Source organism: Lagopus muta, chromosome 14, assembly GCF_023343835.1.
Source record: "Lagopus muta isolate bLagMut1 chromosome 14, bLagMut1 primary, whole genome shotgun sequence".
Lineage (NCBI taxonomy): Eukaryota > Metazoa > Chordata > Aves > Galliformes > Phasianidae > Lagopus > Lagopus muta.
In genome coordinates this window covers 11,074,133-11,095,359 of record NC_064446.1, presented here as the reverse complement: position 1 = coordinate 11,095,359, position 21,227 = coordinate 11,074,133, and the positions used below count along the sequence as shown (strand labels likewise).

Here is a 21,227-nt window from a genome sequence, read left to right as displayed (position 1 = left end):
CTCTTTCTTGCACAGCTAAGCACGGGGCAGGCTGTGCTCATGGCTGTTTGCTTGCTTTGCTCGATGCTTCCTTTTCTGTTCATTATTTCCACACTGCTGCCTCCTCCCTTCCTGCGTTTGAGTGCAGGGCCGTTGTCTTCCTGCACGTTTGTGCAGTACTCTGCACTGTGGGTCTGAGATGCTGAGTTGGGAACCAGATCTCCTGCTACAACCCGAAAAACTTCCCACTGCCTTGGGGAGGCATTTGTGGAGATGACACGGGTTTTTCCAGACCCCTCTGTGCTCTCAGAGCTCCTGCTGCAGGCAGCAGCAATGAGAGGCACAGCTTATCCCTGCCCTCACCCAGCATGAAGCCACTCAGGTCTGCATGCATCCATCCCTTTGGGCCATATTCCTTACTGAGTGTGTATGTGTGTGTGTATCTATGGACAACCCAAAGCCATTGTCCTTCCATGTTCCCAGTGCTGGAAATGAAAAACAAACGTATAGTCTGGGAAGCAGTGACTCAATTAAAAAAACAAACAGCAAAAAAAATGGACCTAAGGGAATTGAGGCAGATAATCAGCTGAGCAGGAGTGCCTGTAGGACTGCTGCTGTGACCAAAGGAGCTGATGTGGCGGTGCATGAGAAGGTACACTGTGTTGCTTTTGTGACTGGTGTTTGTGCAGACAGTGCTGGAGCACCGTGTCCTGCTATGCTGTCTGCACCTCACCAAAAAAGCTGCAAAATTGGAAAATGGGATCAAGCTTAGAGAAAAGCCAAAGAGATGATTAAAGGACTGGGAGATGTGCTCTGTAACAAGGCATTGAAGAGCTCAGCCCACTTGCCTGAGCTAATTCAAAGGTTGTAGGGTGTTCCTATTGAAACCCAGGAGTATCCTCATGAAAACTTTGCTAACAGAGCTCTACTGTCTTGCAGATTAAAGTGATAAATTCAGTTCACATTTGAAACTAATTGGGTCCAACTGGAAAAAAAAAACACACAGTTTTTGAAAGGGGAATGATCTGCTAATCCAGCGACATGTCAACATTTAAAGCCATTTCTCTCCTTTCAAATGTTTAAGTGCAACTGAGTGTTTTCTTGGAGACACACTCCAGGTCAGCACAGCCATTGCACAGGGATTAGGCATTAACTAGGGGAGCCCTGTGGTTGTGGTTATACAAGTGCTCAGCCTGAAGGACAGCAGGGTCTGTCCATGGTGAGGCATTCACTGCAAAGGTGAAGAGCAAAAGAGATCAGGGACTCTTTTTTGGCCTGTGTTTCCTGCTGGCTTGGCTGAGCACAGAGGTAAGCAGCAGTGAGCTCTTTCAGAAACATTTCCCTTTGTTTTTTGTATTGTATGCAGCTGGCACCATCTCACAACACAGCTGGTGGCAGCTCCAGGGCAAGCAGGGCCTGACCAGGGGACGCACTGCACTGTAAAAGCAAATAAATACTTTTTTTAACCACCTCTTTTTTTTCACTGCCTAAGCCGTCCAGAACCTGATCCTTTCCAGTTCACCTGCAAAAATTGCTTTGTTGTTTACAGTTTCCAGTGCCTCCTCATGTAGGGAGGGCACCATGTGAGTGTCAGCTCTGCTCATGCTTTTCTCATTGCACTGCTTCGAGAGATATTTTTGAAAGCACCGCTTTGCATCTCATGCTTTCACTTCAGGCTGCTCAGGCTGCACCGCAGCACCCAGCTGTTCTGCACAGAGCTGAGCACAGAAGGAGTTGGGTGGGTGGCTGTGTTCCTCTGATTCTGCATTCCTGCTCTGTTATTGAATTGTGGAAAGGGAGATGACACAGAGATATAGGTTAAATACACAAGAAAAGGAAAACAAGATAAACTAGGATCATGTCCCCTGCATTGCAAGGCAGGCCTGGTTCCAGTTTAGTCCTTTGGTGCTTTCCCACTCAGTTTTCTGGCTGCTTTTTGTCACTCTCTTTTTTTCTTTGGATCTAGTGTGGAAACTGAACAGCTGGCACCATGACGACCCACGTCACGCTGGAGGATGCCCTGTCCAATGTGGACCTGCTGGAGGAGCTGCCACTGCCGGACCAGCAGCCATGCATCGAGCCACCTCCTTCCTCCATTATGTACCAGGTACCCACAGCTTCCAGACCCACAGGGCACAGAGGCTGTTCTGCACAGCACAGGGGCACGTGGTACTGGGAGAAGGAGGAGAAAGTGCTTCCAGTCAGAGTGTTAGAGGAAATGTTCAGAACAGATCGAGCCACAGCTTTGCTGTCAGAGATTGGGAAAAGGGTTCTTTAACACTGGGCAAGTCATAGGGAAGTTAAAAATGAGGACCAGAGTGTGCGAATGGATAAGAAGCCAGAGATTGAGATTCGTGATAACAACAGGAGGTTCTCAGCAGTGTTTTATTATGTGTGTATTTCTGCGCTTCCTTTAAATGCTAAGTGCATGTGTCTAAGTAGGTCAAAATCAGAGTTCAGCCTGAATTTGTCTGTCCCATGCTGTGCATGCAGCTGGAGCTGCAGGGAGGGCAGGCAGCAGGGTGGTGAGGCACTGGCACAAGTTGACCAGAGAGATGGGGGTTCCCCCTCCCTGGAGATACCCACGGTCAGGGTGTAGGGACTCTGAGCACCTGATGGAGCTGCGGGTGTCCCTGTTCATTGCAGAGGAGTTGGACCAGGTGGCCTTTAAGGGTCCCTTCCACATCAAACGAGTCTACAATTCTGTGATAACCACTGCTCTGCCTCAAGTGACCACGGATTCATCTGCAGCTGTCCTGCCCAAGTCTGGCATGGGCCCAAGAGAAGGCTCAAAGCACTGCTTTTGGACCCACAGCGGGATGCCACGACTGCTTGCCCACCACACCCTGTCCTATAGCACACTCCCAGGATTAAATATAACACTGGGTTACTTTCTCCATCCTGCCTCTCCTGTCTGCACGCCTTACTGTGGTCATGCATAAATGCAACCTTACGGTGATTGCTGTGCTGCGTGTGCAGGGTGCTGGAGTTACAGTATCTCTTTCAGCAGGTCAGACTGCGGGCTTGTTCACTAGCATTGGTATCCCTTGGGGTTATCAGACCCAAAGGCATTTCTGGGCTGTTCAAGTTTCAGCTCTCTCTGGAAAATCTTAGTAACATTTTAACATCTATCTTCACAAATTAATTTTTAGTCTTTGCTGGCCTGTGGCTCATGGGAGGCTCAGGGTCCTGACCAATGGCACAGCTTCACTTGTGCTTCATGGCCATAAGCGTGTGCCCTCCGCTGGGCGTGTAAACCTCATTGAAACCATGACAAAACTGGATCTGGAGGTATTCACAGAATTGGCCAAGCCTGGTTCCTCATCATACCTGCTTTGGGGTTAGCACTCTCCCTGCTACTCAAAAATGCACTTGCAGCCTGAGGTTTGCTGTTACGTTAATCACATTAGGGTCATAGAGGCATGAAGAAAAGCAGCTCTAAGGCCACAGCTATGTGCTCCCAGCTCAGCTGCTCAGGAAGTCAGTTATTGAGGTGAACACAGTCAGTGCACTGCTGATGACATCGCTCAGTGCACTTGGGACCTATGTGTGCTCTGCCTTGCAGGAGATAGCATCAGTGTGCCTTCGCAGAGGAAATTGCCCAAGCCCAAAGCATGTGAATGAGGCAGAGGAGCTATGCTTTCACCTCCTGCCTTGCTTTGCACTTTCTTACTGCCACGTCTACATGCAAAGCAGTAGCTCAGGTTTCACAACTGTTTCTCCCAAAGCATCAGCTTGCGAGAGCAGCACTAGCACTAAGCGCTGAGTGCTGACTTTCACATCTATGTTTCCCAGACATCTCTTTCCCTGCTATTTCTATGTTTATCCTTTGCAATTCCTGCTGACAGGATGTGGTCTTCCCCTAGCATCCAGGACACAAATGGAAATTAATGAGGTTGCAACTTTCTCTGAGTTAGAAAACTGAAGTCTTTCGTATACTTGCTACAGGTTTGCTCACTGGTGTGGCTGCAGTTGTGTGTAACTGATCACCACTGGATTGGCTTGATTTTAGAAGGCTTTGTCAGTCTCAATGGCCACATCTTCACATCCATCATCTGCAGGGTTTCCTCTAATGAACATGTGGGATTCAGATATACTGCAAACTGTATATGTCTATATATGTGTATAGTTTATCCCTAGAGATGCAGTGATTTCCAGCACCTCCAATTCATTATGGGTTGACCCCTATGTCCCAAGAGCCCTCCTGCTTCTTCCTGTGCCTGCTGGGAGTTTTCTTGCCTATACTTCTAAAACAACTTGACAGTGCATGGCATCAGGTGAGCAAACATCTAGCTTGTGCATATTTTAATCCTCATCTCCATTTCACCCATAGGCTAATTTTGACACAAACTTTGAAGACAGAAATGCCTTTGTGACTGGAATCGCCAGGTACATCGAGCAGGCAACAGTGCACTCCAGCATGGTGAGTTCCCAGGCACTGCTCAGCAATGCCACACCACAGCGCGTGCCTTGCCCCAGCAACACCTCTCTGTGTTTCAGAATGAAATGCTGGAAGAAGGCCATGAGTATGCCGTGATGCTGTACACGTGGAGGAGCTGCTCAAGAGCCATTCCCCAGGTACGTGTGGTTTTATCTTCAATGTGGTCAGTTTGGGGTGGAGGCCAAAAAAAAGCAAAGACTGAAGGGGGTAGAATAGTTGAAAACAGAAACCGTAGACGATTGATGTTGTGTGAGGGTGCGTGAAGAAGCTCTTTGCTATATCAGAAGCATTTTTGGAGTGAATATCTGCTTCCTTGTCAGGACACAATCAAATATCCTATTTTGCTGTTGATGTACCTGAACGTCCCAGGCTTAATCATTCTCCCCTTCTACTGCAAGTTCTGTTTCAAATGTTTTTCAGTCCTTCTCCAACCTGAATTTTGTTGGTTCCATCCTTCAAACACCTACAAGCATGAGTAAGATTGCCCACATGGCCCACTGAGCTGTGATTCAGATTCCAACACAAAGCTTGTCTTCTGCCACGTGAGAGCTCACTTCATCACTTCAGAAATGCAGGCTGACAACACTGCAGGCAGATGTAGCACACTTGCATTAACCCTACTGATAAAAGGGTTTGCAGGGCTTCCATGGAGCTTGGAAAAAATATTTCTGCATGGCTGGCATTGCCTATGTTAGCAATTCCCCAGGAAAGGTCAAATCTCAGTTCCCGCGGGTTATATTCTGCTGATGGTCTGATGAGACCCAGCCATGGGGAGACTGCTGATGCTGATTAGATTTTTGTTTATCTCCCATTTATATTTGCTGCTGTGCTGCTCTTGCCTTTGCTGGTCATGCTAGCAGAAGGCAGGCCATGGCTGAGTTGTTGGCAAGACAAGATACGAGTTGTGAACTTGGGCAGGGTTTGAGTACTGTGGATCATCTTCTGTTTTGGAGTTTAGTGTCCTCCCATCCCTACTGCTCCTGTGATTTTCATACCACTTGACAGGGCATGAAACCTGTGGGATGGCTGCTTTCCCCAGTCCTTTGCTGAACAGAGGCTGAGGGCTGTTTTGTAGTGACTCTGGCAGCTGCCCACATGTAAAGCTTGCTGATTTGTCCCCCTCACACACTGTAGATCAACTGCTGGGCTGCTAAATTTGTACCAGAGCTGTGAGCTCCATCACAACTTTGTGTCAGCAACAACTATAAACAAAATACACCCTAGGAAGGCCTTTGGAATCCATTCCCTGACAAAGAATAACAGCAGTGAAATGCATTTTGTAGGGCAGCCAGGGATTTTCCTGAAAGTTTGGTGATAACTCCACGTCATCATTTAGAAATGAGGTGGGTGACAACTGGATACATCTTTCCTTAAATGTGGCTTCCTAGGACTGATATAGGTGAACTCACTTCATTGCTGCTAGCCACATCCAAGCCCAGGGATTTTTAATGGTTTTTCAACAGAACAAAAATTATCCCAGCAGAACTAGAGCAGAGCCACGGCATGGTGCCTTGTGTGTACAAGGGACTTTGCAACACAAAATCTTCAATAAATCCATGATGAAACATTCCCACATCGTGTGGGTAATCCAGACTCTGTATTTTATATATTCTCCCAAGAAGTGCATTAGAAAATTTTGTTTCTCAGAGTCTGAATTGTGCCTTTTTATAACACATGGAGAAAATTTCATATTGGAGAAATAGCCCCTTCTGACATCACCTTTTGCCTTGAAAAAAATCTCCTTCTTTGGTCACTCCATTGTCCTCAAATGGGGACAGTGCTCAGTGTGAAACAAGCAGAAAGGCAGTGGCTGTTGCAAGACCACAGCTGTGTCAGAAGTATTAATGCTGACAATCATCATTTGTCTTTGCAGGTGAAATGTAATGAACAGCCAAACCGAGTGGAGATTTATGAGAAGACAGTAGAAGTTCTGGAGCCAGAAGTCACCAAGCTTATGAAGTTCATGTACTTTCAGGTAAGCAGTCAAAGAAGTTGACAAAAATAATGTCTTTGGTTTGGGGTTCTTTAGTAGGGCCAGCATAGATCACTCTGCTGTTCCTCCATCTGAAGCAAAGCCAAAAAGAGCTGAGGGTGCAGCTGGTGCATTCATTCTGGCCATTGTACCTGGCCCTGTACTTTGGTGTCAAACACCAAAGCTAACAGTTGCTACATTTGAGATGCATGAGAAAATAACGCACTCAAATCCCAGCAGAGCAGTGACCACAAAGCAAACAGAGCTGCTGTGGGCTGAAGGGAGCTCCCCATGTCATTGCTTGTGTTTACACCTGGCTGCAACTGGGTTTCACTACTGTCTTTGGGTTTTATGTCTCATGATATCTTAATGCTCCACCTAAAGAGCCAAAGCATGATTTGACAGATCACGCTTCTCTCTGGGCAGGCTGGGCAGAGGATTGAAGGCTCCTCCTTCCTCCTCCCTCCAGCATGGGGGACATTTATTATAGGGGTCTGTAATGCTGCATCATTTCATGGTGACAACAGAGCAAGACCCTGGAGCTGCCATCCCACCAGGAGAAGGAAGGGGATGGTGGCTGTAGGGGTGGTGGTTTGCATGTGCTGACCCTGTCCCACCGCCTTCCAGCGCAAGGCTATTGAGCGGTTCTGCAGTGAGGTGAAGCGCCTGTGCCACGCGGAGCGGAGGAAGGACTTTGTCTCCGAGGCCTACCTCCTCACCTTGGGCAAGTTCATCAACATGTTTGCTGTCCTAGATGAGCTGAAGAACATGAAGTGCAGTGTCAAAAATGACCACTCAGCCTACAAAAGGTGAGGAGCAAGAAGCAGGAAGAGCAGGGCTGAGCCTGTGCCTGGTCTGGCAGTGGACATTTCCCACAGTGGGATCAGACAGATACAGGGGGGTTGGAGGGCGGTTATCTGTGCTGTTGTGGTCTCTTTGTGAGAAAAAGACCGAGCTCCTGTCTGTTTCAGTTCCCTGTTGGTAAAATGAGGAAAGGGAAAAGCTCTGCTCAAGGCGAGCTCTGATGTTGCTGCTCTGCAGCTGCAAGTGAAGTGAGGAGGATGGGTGGTGAAAGCCTGGCGCTGGGCAACAGGTCATGGTGATGGTGAATTTCTCTCATTCAGAGCTGCCCAGTTTCTGCGGAAGATGGCAGACCCCCAGTCCATCCAGGAGTCCCAGAACCTTTCTATGTTCCTGGCAAATCACAACCGCATCACACAGGCAAGTCCCGTTCCTCTGATCCAGTTGATCTTTCCATGCTTCAGGTGCTTCAGGCTGGACTGCAACAATATCTGCCTTTTTTGTTGGGTCATTTCTGATGATTGTTGGTGTCTGGGTCAGGCTGCATAAGTCTAGTAATAATTCTCTCCATTGGGTTATCCTGGGTAGCTTAGGAGTTCTCTTCATGTCAAGACAAGGATAAAGCTCTAAAAGATGCAAGAAGAGCTCTCAGGAGGCTTTCTACCATAAACCTTGCCCCTATTTTTCTCCAGAAATCCATCCAGTCTGTCTCTGCAGCTGCGTAGGGACTGCAGATCAGACACAAGGGATCTCCGCACTCCACAGGATCTATAGATTCTGCTAATTAGATAAAATATTGCACAGAGACAGGAGACAGTCAGAAGGCATGCTCCTGTGCAAACTCTTTTTTTCATCTCGCTGTCTGATGCTTGGCTGCTGTCATCAATCTGAAAAGGAGAGCTCTCCTACAGAAGGTGTTTCTTTATAGGTGGTACCATGAGGTCAATCTTCTATCTGTAACTCAAGAAAAGTGCAGACAGGGTTTTAGGAAACCTCATTATCTTCTTAATCTTTCAAGTATGCTTCCACCTCTGGAAACGTTCCCGCTCTTCCTCTGTCCATGTGGATAAAGTGTCCCCTTGTTGCTGTTTCAGTGTCTGCACCAACAACTAGAGGTTATCCCTGGCTATGAGGAATTGCTGGCTGATATTGTCAACATCTGTGTGGATTACTATGAAAACAAGATGTATCTCACACCCAGTGAGAAGCATATGCTTTTAAAGGTGAGGTTTGGCTGTACTTATAGAGCTGGTCGTTTCGGTAGTTCCACTTTCTATTTAGTAAAGTGAAATTCCCTTCCAAGACAATGCTTCTCTTCATTTTCTTTATTCTTTTCTCCTTTGGGTTTACATGCATCCCTTTTCTGAAGAGCCAATATTTTATGGGCACACAGCTTGCTTAGTTAGTATGTTTGTCCTTATTGTAAGTCAGTTATTACAATGATTACAGTCACTATTACCCTAAGAACATCATTACTACGGTATGAGTCAGCTTAGATTCTTTGAAGGATAATGTGGGTAGGTTTAATATCTATAATGATTTGCACTGAATTAAGGAGAAAAAATCAATTCAGGAGAATATTTTAGATGTTTTCAATTTTCTGGGAGCAAATGCTTGCCTAAAATATGAGTGGAGAAGAATTTGGGATTGTCTTTATTTGTGAGAGAGGAGGAACAATTGAGAACCATGCATTTTTGCACAGAAAACAGAAGCATTCCATAATGTGTACTCTACCTACCACACACATTCCTTGCAAACGTGCACATTTTATACTGTTTTCTCCGTGAGTTCCAGGTGGCACAGGATCCTGAAGAGGGTTTGCTAAGCAAACAAGAATTGCCTTTGACTTATTAAGTTAATGAGACTTTGCCTTTCTGTCTTCTTCAGGTGATGGGGTTTGGTCTGTATCTTATGGATGGGAATGTCAGCAACATCTACAAACTGGATGCCAAGAAGAGAATCAACCTTAGCAAAATAGACAAATTCTTCAAGGTCAGTGACCCGTCTGGGTGAGACTGGAGACCAATGAACTACCAATCTATATCATTGCAGATGCTACCAACAAAAAAACACAGGAGTAATTTATAGTTACAAAAAAAACACAAACCCTAAAGGATAAAGGAATTATTGAGACAGAAGGATGAGGAGTGGGATTGTCATGAATGTGAATAGGCACAGAGGCACAGCATGAGAGAAATGGGAGATGATGGCCCTTCTGTCAAGGGCTGAAGGATGGGAATGGCACAAGGAAGGTCTGTTTTGTGGACAAGGGAAAAGTATGCCAGGACAATATCCACATCTAGCTTGGCACAGTTTTCAGGCTGGGCTGCAGTCTCCTGAAGAGCACCATGATTTTTTGGTGGGTTTGCCCTGTCCCTCACCTCACTGCTGAGCTGGCATGTTGAGGGACAAGGGACATAGCTGGCCAGCCAACATACCATTGGCAGTCTCACCTGGTATATAAGCTGTTCCTTGTAAAAGACAAAAAGCTACTTGGGGAGCTTGTATTGGTTGGAGTTTGCAGGTGTTCAGAGAGCTCCTCAGGGGGCTGAGATTTGGTGGTTTGATGAGTCCTTTTTGTTTTATCTGGGATCAAGTTTTTGGGGAAAGGTCTGCAAGAGCTGGGCGCTCTGAATGGCTTGATGGGAAGCAGCTGTGCAGCCTCCTTCTGCCCCTTCTCCACGTGCAGCTGGATTCAGCCCTGGGCTGTCCCCCAGACCATATGGAGGAAAGCATTGCCACAGGCTGCTCAGCACAAGAAACATTTGGGGTAACCCTGTCTGCTTCCTCCCCAAATGTGTGTATGCAAGCTGTCATTGACATGTGGAGAATAGGGCTGACTTTGCATTGTCTTTGCCTGATTACACGGTTTGCTTGAGCTCAGCACACTACAGGCATCTCCTGGACACTGGCAGGGTGAGATGACTTCTCCTGCCCTTTGGTTCTGTGCACAGGTTGAGTCTTGGAGACTTTCCAGGTTTGGGGCAGGTCAGCTCATGTTGGGGTCTGGCAAGGGACAGGTGTGTTGGTGAGCCTGGATGGCTGGTTTCATGGAAGGCTGATGTACCTGCTGCTGCATCCTCACCTCAAGTGAGTGAGGAGCTGTTTACCCATATTTGCGTCATCTCCCAGAAACAGCAAGACTCAAACACCGCCCATAGGGAACTACAGAAACCACAACCTCACAGACGGGGGAGATAATGGGGTGGCTGAATACTTCCCAGTCACCAGGGAGATGGCTGAGGACTGCAGCTTTGCAAAAGAGATTTATCATGACATCTCTTGGAGTTTTCTGAGTTTTTTTTCTGAGTTCACTTTTGCTAGTTTGACTGAATCTTTGCCTCAGTTTAAACCAAGTCTTTAGCATAATCTGTATTGTTTGGTCATCTTGCTGCACTTGAGCACATCCGTGGTTCATTGAAAAAGGTTGTGGTCCATTAGAGAAATGGACTAGTACAGTATCTTCCACTGCATGGAATAACTTTTTGCTTTCCAGCTTTTTTCTGTGAGCTCCTCTCCAACATCTGCTGTGGTCTCACCCAATGAGTTAAGTACCACTCCAGACTATCAGATCTCAATAAGAAAAGCCAACTGCTCCTCTTACTACATCTGCTTACTGCCTTCTGATTAAATTTTTAGTGGATTGACCAGGAATTTGAGTAGCGAAAAAGAACAACCCTTTCATTTAAACTGCTTAGGAAAGTGCCACTGGGAATTCCTGATGACAGCATTGCACATCCTCCACACAAGCTAGCCTCAGAAAAGTAGCGTGTGATAATAAGACAGTGAATTTGCCACCTCATTCTTTGATTTTTGGGGCTAGACTTCTAGGTGAAGTTGAAGCTTCACTTTTTATTGAAGAGCTGTAGGAAGCTCTCGATTGAATTTTGCTTGCATCTGAAAGCTTAGCCTAGGGGAGGCCTCTGTGAGCTTCAGACATGTTCAGTGCACTTAGAATTTATTTCCCATCAAAATCCTCCTGAAATGTACAGGGGGAGTAGAGCCGTGTTGAAATGCAAGCAGACAATGACTGTGTTTTTCTTTTTGTGGAGAATCTGCAAGACACATCACTAGCAACCACAGTGCCAAAGTAAAATCTGAGTTCCCTGGAGAAAGAGGCCACATCTCCAGCAGCGCAGAGCAGCCTACACCTCCCCTCCCTGCCGTGCTGCCAAGATACCAATGTGCCAGCTTTTATCCCTCTGTTCTCCCTGAGGTTTATGGTGGGAGGAAGTAAGCCCCAGTGAGGAATATGCTTCTCTCCTTGTGGTGTAAAATGACCCTTTTCTCTCACAGCTGATGCTGGTTACAGCATTCTGGCAATAACCAAGCCAGTACTGGCAAGCCCATGGCTCCAAAGCACTCACAGTGGCCCAAACCCTCTGTGATAGTTTTCAGTCAGTTCCTAAGTGTGAAAAGATCCCACATCCAGGTTTGAACAGCCTGGAGCTTCAAAGCTGCAGAATGCCACTTCCTCATCCCTTGCATCACCTTAGGGACTCTCTGCTGCGTTTCAACCATCTTTTGTTTTCTTTTCCAGCAGCTGCAGGTGGTTCCTTTATTCGGCGATATGCAGATAGAACTGGCCAGATACATTAAGACCAGTGCTCACTATGAGGAGAACAAATCCAAGTGAGTGCCTGCCATAATGTCTCTTGGCTTCTGTGTGTGTCCTGAAAGCTGTGGGAGCTGCATCTCCCTCCTCGGCGTGCGTGAGGTCTGTGCACAGGTACCTGTGTGTGTGTCCCCGGGGGCTGCACACCCAGCGTGCCTGACTCTGTGTGCACGTGTGTACCTGTGTGTCCCTGCATGGGAAGACATCTCCTCGCCAGCTCCATGGAGCCATTCCCGTGTGTGCAGGCGGGTGAGCAGGCATGGTGCGCAGTTCTGGGGTGGCCGCTGAGTGCTTGGGACGTGTGCGCCCGGAGCTGTGTGAGTGCGAGCAGCGTGTCCCTGCTCTGGAGAGATTTTAATCCACGTTTTCCATCCCAAGGACAAAATCCTTCAGAGCATGAACACAGCTGGGTCTATCTGTGCAGTAGCCAGGCACTGTGCCTTCTAGCTCAGGCACTGCAGAAAGGCAGCAGGAATGAAGTGAAAAGAGTGGGTCAGATGCATTACAAATGAATGAATATTGCTGGAAAAAAAAGACAGAAATTGAGTCTTTCCAGGAGTACTCAGTCACTGTGGCGTGGGATCTGCAGCACAGCATCACAGCACAGGTTCAGGGCCATCAGGAGGATTTGCAGGTGTTGCTTCAGATTCCACCACTTGTGTCCAAGCCCCAGTTGTCTCTGTAGCTTTGCACGGTGCTCAATTATTATTAGGAGAATCACTGATGGGTTTGGACATCCTAGGAATAGCATTTACCACTGCACGTAAGCAAAGCCCGTCTGAGCTGTGTTTGCTGTAATCACTGATTGCAGACTGGCTTTTACCACTGAGTGACCATTTACCCATGGGACCAGGTCATGCAGAAGTCAGATTTCTCCACTGTCACTGAGCAGCAGTCTAGCTGAACAGCTGTCGGGACAGGATCTAGACTATAGGCTGCCTGTTTGCTTTCCCCTTCCCTATGGAGGGTCCTGCTTTCTGCTCACTGCCTAGCTGCCCCAGGAGCACCCTCCCTGCCCCCCTGAAGGCTGGTTGAAAGGTGCATGAGAAAAATGAGAGTAACATGGAAGAATTTCCCAAGCAAAACGGCAATCAAAATAAATAAATAAATAAAAATTCTATAAAATGTGAATTTAAAAAATATTTTCAAAAATTTAAATTTGAAAAGGAAGATTATCTAAAAATATACACCTTTTTATCCCAAACCGTTCAGAGAGCACATTTCAACAAAATGTGTCAGCAGCATTTCATTTTCTCATCTCAAAACCGACGTAGCTCATGGGCTGTTTACCTGTGCACAATTTAATGTCTGTCTCAAAATCTGTCTACCAGGTCTCTGTGCTGCACCTTACTAACTGATGTTTCTTCACTCACTTGCTTTCTCAGCAAATTGCATGGGGCTTCCAGCATTAACTGCCAAGTTGGTTCCATATATTCCCCATTTCTTACTAATATTGTTTTTGTCACTTTCTTTCCCTCCGTGTCTCCATGAAAATAGATTTAATTGGTGTTTTTCCTGCATGGCCTTTTGTTACTGCACTGTGGACTAAATTGTATGTAGCAGGAAGGGCTGGGGCAGCCCTGGCAATTCCTGCTAGCCTGCCAATTGTCCAGTGGGGAACACAGGACATTGAAACGGGTAAGAGTGGAGTGATGGGAATGTGGGAGGCTGGATTAACGAGGGGTGACATGGTCCAGCACTTCCAACACCTTCCAGCACCACAAAGATTGGCAACAGGTGCCTACAGTTAACGGTGGGAATAGGTTTTTGTGTCTATGTCCATGTCAGAAGCAGGGTGCTCACTTCCCTTTTGTATAGCCAGTCTATACTGGAGAAGAAGACTATCTTAAGATGGCCAGTTATTTAGTGGGGAAAAAAAAACTATCTAAAACCATTGTAATGATGGAAACATGTTTGTTTGCTCAAATCAGTCTAATGGAGCCATTCTGTTTCTATGTCTGTAGGCAATAAGGATCTGGGAAAAATTAGATGTTAAATTAGACTTGATTCAGGCTTATTGTGACCACTTCTTCATATGACTGTGCCACTGGAAGGGGAGAACTGTCTTCCTTTTAAGAGCACATTGCACTGTTACACGGTACATGTGGCTCAGTGCAGATGAAATCTAGTTCATTTGATCATATCCTGCTCATTGTAAACACTCAGGGTTTTTCAGTGAGCTGTCAATATAACCCAGAACCAAGTAGAGCAGAAGGGATATTTTGCTGCTGGCTCCTTGCAGGGTATTTCCTTGCAGCAGAGGCATGACCCAGCTTCAGACTCAGAAAGATGTCCTCTAAAAGAATGATTATCCTTATACTTAGCAGAAAGGATGCAAATGATGATGGAGCTCTGCAATTTGTTCTTCCCTGAGAGCTTGCCTGACAGCAGCCAGGGAAGTAGTCTCCTCTGCATATAAGAGTTAAGTAACTCATAATGGAGTGCAGCCTCCAGAGTGGATGGAGCAGAGATGTTCTGGTAGAAATGCGGAGCAAGCATCCTGTCATACCTCTGAGACCACCTCTGAAATTCATCATATGCCCTAAATGTGAGAGGGAAGACACAAGCTGACATTTGCACTGAAGGTGGCATGTCTTGGGCACACTGAGATGAAGAGAGCAGCTGAGTACAAGCTTTGTTCCTGGGGTGTCTGAGCTGAGCCGCGTGTCCTCTTCTTGAAGCCGTTGCTTTTTTGCTCAGGTGGACGTGCACTCAGAGCAGCATAAGTCCGCAGTACAACATCTGTGAGCAGATGGTCCAGATCCGAGATGACCACATTCGCTTCATTTCTGAGCTCGCTCGCTACAGCAACAGTGAGGTAAGCTCAGGGGCAGTCGCTTTAATTGAGTTCATTAGACAGACAAGGCTGGGAGAAGACAAATGTGGCATTAGTATGGTCTGCCAAGACATAGAGTGAGATGGGTGAAAGGACACAAATGGAACAAGCTGCTGCTCAATCCAGCAATAAAAGAAAATGAGTTATGAAAGGTCCCTGTGGGTGCAAAATTGTGCACTGGGAGACCTACTCCGAAAGCTATCACTTTTTGGCCAGAGCTTAGTTGAAATAAGGAGTAGAAATATTTTTGCAACTAATTGTTTATCATCAGCTGTGGGTGGCAGAACACCCATGTCTTGCAGATGGGTCTTTTTTGTTGCACAGAGCCATTAGAGCTCTGAGGGAAATTCACTGTTCTCTGTTCATTACTGAATGTCAGAGCCTTTTCTGATGCAATTCTGACTGTTTTCTGCAATTGCATGATCCTCATTGATCACTGTTAGTTCAGTGAATTGTTAGAATTCTCAGCCCTTTTGTTTTGGCATTTGTATATGCTTATTTGAACTTTATGTCAGTAAAGGCTAGAGGAGTTCAGTGGTATTAGACTACCACAGAGAAATGGGAAAGTGGAATGAAAAGGTCAGTTATTTGCTTTGAGGTTACGGGTCAAACTCATTTTTCTGTAGGAAATAAATTGACTGCCTGGGTAGTAAGAGTCCTGCCAAGTTACACTCCTTTTCTCAAGGGAGAAAACATGCACAGCCCAGTTTTATCTTGATCATAAGATCATGGGGAATTCATTTCAGCTGGGATTTGAGAGGGAGATCTGCTGCTGCTGTTTGACTCAACCGAAGCTGCAGCAAGTTGCTGACTCTGGCCCTGACACGATGTGATCTCCTCCAGGTGGTCACCGGCTCAGGGCTGGACAGCCAGAAGTCCGATGAAGAGTACCGGGAGCTCTTTGACCTCGCTTTACGGGGACTGCAGCTGCTGTCCAAGTGGAGTGCCCATGTCATGGAAGTGGTGAGTGCATCAGTGTGTAATGTCCTCCTCTTCGTAAGTGAGTGTCAACTTGTTAGCAGGCTATGCGGTACAGATTGTGCAATGATGAGGCTGTTTGCATGCCACCTTACTTTAAGCCTTTAACTAACATACTAAAATCAGGCAGCTGATCACCCTGAACTACAACAAATAGAGAAAGAGAACTTGTTCATCCCTCCCAAGAGCTGCACTGCCCTTCACACATTCTGGGGTGTCCACATTAAGTATGGAAGGGTGCATGACAGGTCTGGATCTTGAGCAAGTAAAACTAATTTAAATGACCATAGAAAGCCCATAGATGTTAAAAGCCCAATATAACTGGCAAACCATCAAATAAACAAAAACAATATTTAATACAGTGATGTTCAAGCCAGGAAAAAGTACACATTCTGCACCCAAAGTTGTGTCAAGCAAGTGTACTGATGTCCAGGGACTGTTTCTCTGGCATAGAGCTCTCTTTAGTCTCTAGCCTTGCTTCTCACTCACTGCAATGTTGACAGTATCTGTTTCCATTTTCCAGTACTCTTGGAAGCTGGTTCATCCCACTGATAAGTTCTGCAACAAGGACTGTCCAGGAACAGCAGAAGAGTATGAACGAGCTACCCGGTACAACTATACCAGCGAAGAGAAGTTTGCCTTTGTGGAGGTAGGTGCCATCTACTGCCTTGCTCTCCTTACTGCCATGGCAGAGAGAGTGGCTTGGAGATCAATTTTTCTGCATTTTGAAGTTTTGATTTTTGCATAAAAAAGAGTGACTAAGAGCCAGCAAGGGCTGTTTTCCTATCAGGCACAAAGGACATTTGGAACATGTGCAGTTTTCCAGGGTTGGGTGTTATTAAAGATAGCAAGAAATCAAGAATGAAAACAAATCCTGCCAAGGGACAGGGGCCATTTGCAAGAAACTGGTGGTGGAAATGCTCTCCCCAGCATATAACACAGAAAAAAAAAATTAGCCACCTATTTGCTGTACTTAAGTTACTTGAATAGAATTTATTATCAAATTATCTTAATGTTTATGGACCTCTCCATACAAAAGAAAAAATAGGAAGTACATCTGTTTTTAATTTTTGTTTCAGGTAATTGCCATGATCAAAGGTCTACAAGTGTTGATGGGCCGGATGGAGAGTGTCTTTAACCAAGCCATCCGCAACACTATCTATGCAGCTTTGCAGGACTTTGCCCAGGTGACGCTGCGAGAGCCCCTCAGGCAGGCAGTAAGGAAGAAGAAGAATGTCCTGATCAGGTTGGTCTTTCTTGAATGTAATACAAAGCCAATGTATTTATTTGTGTAGTATATAGTACAGGTGTACTATGTAAGTGTGTAGTCCTGTACACAGCTTAATATTATACAGTCAGTCAACATACCTTGACCAGCAACTCTTTCCATAGTCCACTTTTGGACATGACTCCCCTACAGACAACAGTGTAACTCCCCACTCCATATACTTCCCCTGCTAATGTTCATAGCTGTGAGTGTTTTTGCCTTGCAGTAAAATCAAGTTAAGCACTAATTTCCCTCTCCCTACCCATCCCAGTGTTCTTCAAGCAATTCGAAAGACAATCTGTGACTGGGAGGGAGGTCGAGAGCCACCAAATGATCCTTGCCTGAGAGGTGAAAAGGACCCCAAGGGTGGATTTGATATTAAAGTCCCACGACGAGCAGTAGGACCATCAAGTACACAGGTATGTAAATCTCTATTTCTATGGAATTAATGGTCCTACAGTCATGTAGGAATCTTCCATTCTGTGGGTTAGCAGCTCTTTCCATGGGCTCTCCAGTAATGTCTTTACCCTCATGTTACATGTTAAACATTTCTTTAATGCCTAGCTTGTTGTATAGTTCCCCATGTCTCACTTGTTCTGGGTGTGATTATTTCTATCTCAGAATGATGGTGGCCCAAAGGGTGCAGAAAGTAGAGTGTAAGCCGAAGTAGAAGCAGAAGTGTTAATTTTTGCTGCAGAGCATCATGTTTGCGTGCAGTGGTATCTCACAGGAGAGTAGTGACTGTTAACTTCCTTCCTAAGCTCTACATGGTGCGGACCATGCTGGAGTCCCTCATAGCAGACAAGAGTGGCTCCAAGAAGACTCTGAGGAGCAGCTTGGATGGGCCGATAGTCTTGGCCATCGAGGAGTTCCACAAGCAGTCGTTCTTCTTCACCCACCTTCTCAACATCAGTGGTGAGTGAAACTATGGCAGGGGGAGACTTGACTCCAACTCTCACATTCTTGGACAGGCAAAGGTTTATGTATAGTTTTGCTCCTCATTGATTTGCACAAAAGATTTTCCTTGATTTTTCCCAAATGTTCTACTTTTGGCTGATGCCGGCGTGCTTCTAGGTAGTAATCATTATGAGAACAGGAATGAGTCAGCAATAGCAAAAGAGCCATTAGTGGTAGTTTAGTTTCTAGGAGTGGAGTTTTCTTTCCATCCTAGGATGACTTCTGAGTCTTCCCACTGGGGGATCTCTCTGTGTTGCAGAAGCGCTGCAGCAGTGCTGTGACCTTTCCCAGCTCTGGTTCCGGGAGTTCTTCCTGGAGCTGACGATGGGCCGCCGCATCCAGTTCCCCATTGAAATGTCCATGCCCTGGATCCTCACGGACCATATTCTGGAAACCAAAGAACCCTCCATGATGGAGTAAGAGATGATGGGCTGTGGTGGGTTGTGCCTTCAGTGGGGCTTGAGATTTTGATTTGGTGAAGAGTAGGCTGGGGATGAACTATCTCTTTGACAAGGGTGAAAAAAAAAAAAACATGTTTTTTGACTTGCTGCTGCATGAGTGTGTAATGTATGAATAACTCATTAGCAGATGCGCACTAGCTGCTTCTTGACATTGAAACTTGATCCTCCATCGTAAATCAGCAGTTGGGAATTGCTGCATTAGAATATCCTCTCAACTTGGTGGTAGTGGTCTGCACACAGCAGTCAAACAGCATGTGCAACCAAAGGGACATGAACCCTGGATAAAGAACTTTAAGCACTTCTTTTGTACATCTGATAAATGATCAGAAATTGCTGTGATGCAAGTATAATTATATTCATATTATCTTCCTCATTAAGGAAGCTTTGTTTTCCATTTTATAACCATTGGCAAGGCACTCTGGAGTGAGGGCAAGACAACATTTTTTATAGGGCAGAGAAGGAGATGGCATTGATTGAATAAGACACAGCACACACCCAGATCTGTTCTTGCTGCTTCCAGCAAATCATACAAGGAGTGAGATGGGGGAACTTGAGGGTCTGGAGTGAATGGAGGTAAAAGGAGTGAAAGACAGAAAAATGCCAGTTCTTGCACTGAGTGGCTGCTCTTTATGCTGATATCTCCAAGGTTAATTGAAGATATGATGTCTTCTTGTCCTCAGATATGTACTGTACCCCTTGGACCTCTATAATGACAGCGCGTACTATGCCTTGACCAAGTTCAAAAAGCAGTTCCTGTATGATGAAATTGAAGCTGAAGTAAGTTCCTCTTTATTGTATAGAAAGAGCACAGCAGGGGTCACACTGTCCTGTTTGTCAGCCCAGCCCAGCAGTTCAGTGAATCAATAATAGGTGTACCCTGAAAAATATATATTCTGATATTCTGAATATATTCTGAGAGATTTTCAGAAGATCAGAATATTCAGAGAACTTACATGCTGTGTTGATTAAGGGCTTCAACTTAGCAGTACTGTGGGACCAGTGGAAGCCAAATGCTGTCAGACAGTGTGAGCCTGGAAGAGTCTGTCTGATGGGCAGAGGGTTATGAGACATCAGAGGAAAATGACAACCTGGAGATCTCTGAGAGCAAAGGATGACTGGGTGTGGGGAGACTGGGATCTGTAAGAACAGGCAGAAACTATAAGCTCTGTATTGAGTTATACCAATCTTGCAAGAGTAGGAAGGAGCCACTTTGCACTGGTGACACCTTTGTGATTTTTTTTTTTCTCCCCCAGGTGAATTTATGCTTTGATCAGTTTGTGTACAAGCTGGCAGATCAGATCTTTGCCTATTATAAAGCAATGGCTGGCAGGTAGGAGAACCCGACTGCTGCTGCTGAGTGATGATATTGCTGTTAACCAAAAGGTACCCCTCAGGGAGTAGCCACTGCAGGTAGACAAAACAAAAGATTATCCTTGTCTCACCAAGCTTAGTATCCATGTCAGACCAGTGTAGATAGGGAAAATAAATTAATGGTGGCAAGCAGACACGGTGAACAGTGAAGTACAAATGATTGATATCCTAAGTAGCTGTCTGAGTACCATTTTCTGGAGCAGCAGCAGAGCAGATCAATCCTATTGAGGACATGTCCTTGCTTGACTTTTGATTGTGTACCAGGCAGATGAGTATTGGAAGCCTCCCAGCTATAGGAAGCAGGGATATTCACTTGTCCTCACCCTAGTAGAGCATCAAGACTTAAAATGGCCAAATTGATACACAGTCATAGGTCATACCTCAGACTGCAGGACTTCTGCAGAGTTACCTGCTCCCTGATGAGGATATAAGCCCTTTGTGACATTTCCTTTTAACAATTTAAAGAATACAGATGAACTCTAATCTGCTCTCATGTCTCCAAATGTGCACAAGTCTTAGTCTAACTCTGCAAGGAGTTTTGTTTCTAGATCACGATTGGTCTTAGAAAAGGAGACCACCCCACTACTTGGTACTAGTGATATCTTTCAGTACAGTCTTTTATATTTTTGGATGTTTTAGCCATAAAAGCCAAGAGTGGTAGCAGCATGAAAGTCACCAGGTGACAACTGCTGCTTTGTGACTTAGAAATGAAAGCAAAGCAAGTGGACATTTGTTGGCATTCAGACCAAGATGAAAAGAAGGATGAATATAGCTCTGGAACAGATCCAGAGAGAAGATGATTGTGTGTGTTTGCGTTTTCCTGATGTTAGTTGCCTGTTTCAGTGTTTTGCTGGACAAACGTTTCCGGGCTGAATGCAAGAATTATGGGGTGATCATTCCATACCCACCATCAAACCGCTATGAGACACTGCTCAAGCAAAGGCATGTCCAGGTACACTGCAAGCAAGTATTATTCATAGCTCTTAATCTATTATTCTTTAGTGGGCAGCTGGCATCCTAGTGCTGGGCTCAATTGAAACCAGTGCTGGAATGAGAAGAATTGAATGTGCACTCAGGACATTGGGTTGAGGGAATTAATGAGTTACACTCCATATTTCCAACCTTATTTCCAAGTAGTGGTGAACCCAATAGAGGGCTTACTACCAACCTTCCCTAATCTGAATGTAACATACACCTATCTTTTCTTCTTTTCCCAGTTGCTGGGCAGGTCAATTGACCTGAACAGGCTCATAACCCAGCGTATCTCAGCAGCAATGTACAAATCATTAGACCAGGCCATTAGCCGCTTTGAGAGTGAGGACCTGACATCCATAGTGGTAAGAACTATTACTGAGAGTATGAATTGAGAGATTAATACACTGCTATGAATACAGAGTCAGCGATCTTCTGCTAGTTGTCCCACCTACAGTAGGGTTCAGCCAACCATGTATTTTCCTTTATGACACTGAATCTGTACTGTTTCTACTTATGAAGCCTTAATTGCATTATTATTAGACTGTGAACTATTTGAGTAAATCATAAGGTGACA

The 21,227-nt window shown here is 45.6% G+C and overlaps 1 protein-coding gene across 8 annotated transcripts in view; it reads left to right on the top strand.

Annotated features, from left to right (window-relative positions):
* CYFIP2 (cytoplasmic FMR1 interacting protein 2) overlaps nucleotides 1-21,227 on the top strand; it is a 49,452-nt gene that overhangs the window by 3,706 nt on the left and 24,519 nt on the right. For 4 of the 8 annotated variants that reach the window (XM_048960326.1, XM_048960331.1, XM_048960324.1 and 1 more), the window contains exons 2-21: nucleotides 1,946-2,086; nucleotides 4,313-4,402; nucleotides 4,480-4,557; nucleotides 6,294-6,395; nucleotides 7,020-7,201; nucleotides 7,517-7,613; nucleotides 8,288-8,416; nucleotides 9,081-9,185; nucleotides 11,734-11,825; nucleotides 14,509-14,626; nucleotides 15,488-15,607; nucleotides 16,146-16,271; nucleotides 16,702-16,868; nucleotides 17,161-17,308; nucleotides 17,651-17,804; nucleotides 18,106-18,262; nucleotides 18,988-19,084; nucleotides 19,561-19,637; nucleotides 20,522-20,630; nucleotides 20,896-21,015. In XM_048960326.1, the coding sequence (XP_048816283.1) occupies nucleotides 1,970-2,086; nucleotides 4,313-4,402; nucleotides 4,480-4,557; nucleotides 6,294-6,395; nucleotides 7,020-7,201; nucleotides 7,517-7,613; nucleotides 8,288-8,416; nucleotides 9,081-9,185; nucleotides 11,734-11,825; nucleotides 14,509-14,626; nucleotides 15,488-15,607; nucleotides 16,146-16,271; nucleotides 16,702-16,868; nucleotides 17,161-17,308; nucleotides 17,651-17,804; nucleotides 18,106-18,262; nucleotides 18,988-19,084; nucleotides 19,561-19,637; nucleotides 20,522-20,630; nucleotides 20,896-21,015 (2,385 nt within the window). In that variant the 5' untranslated portion in view covers nucleotides 1,946-1,969. The other 4 variants (XM_048960325.1, XM_048960327.1, XM_048960328.1 and 1 more) reach the window with 4 other exon arrangements.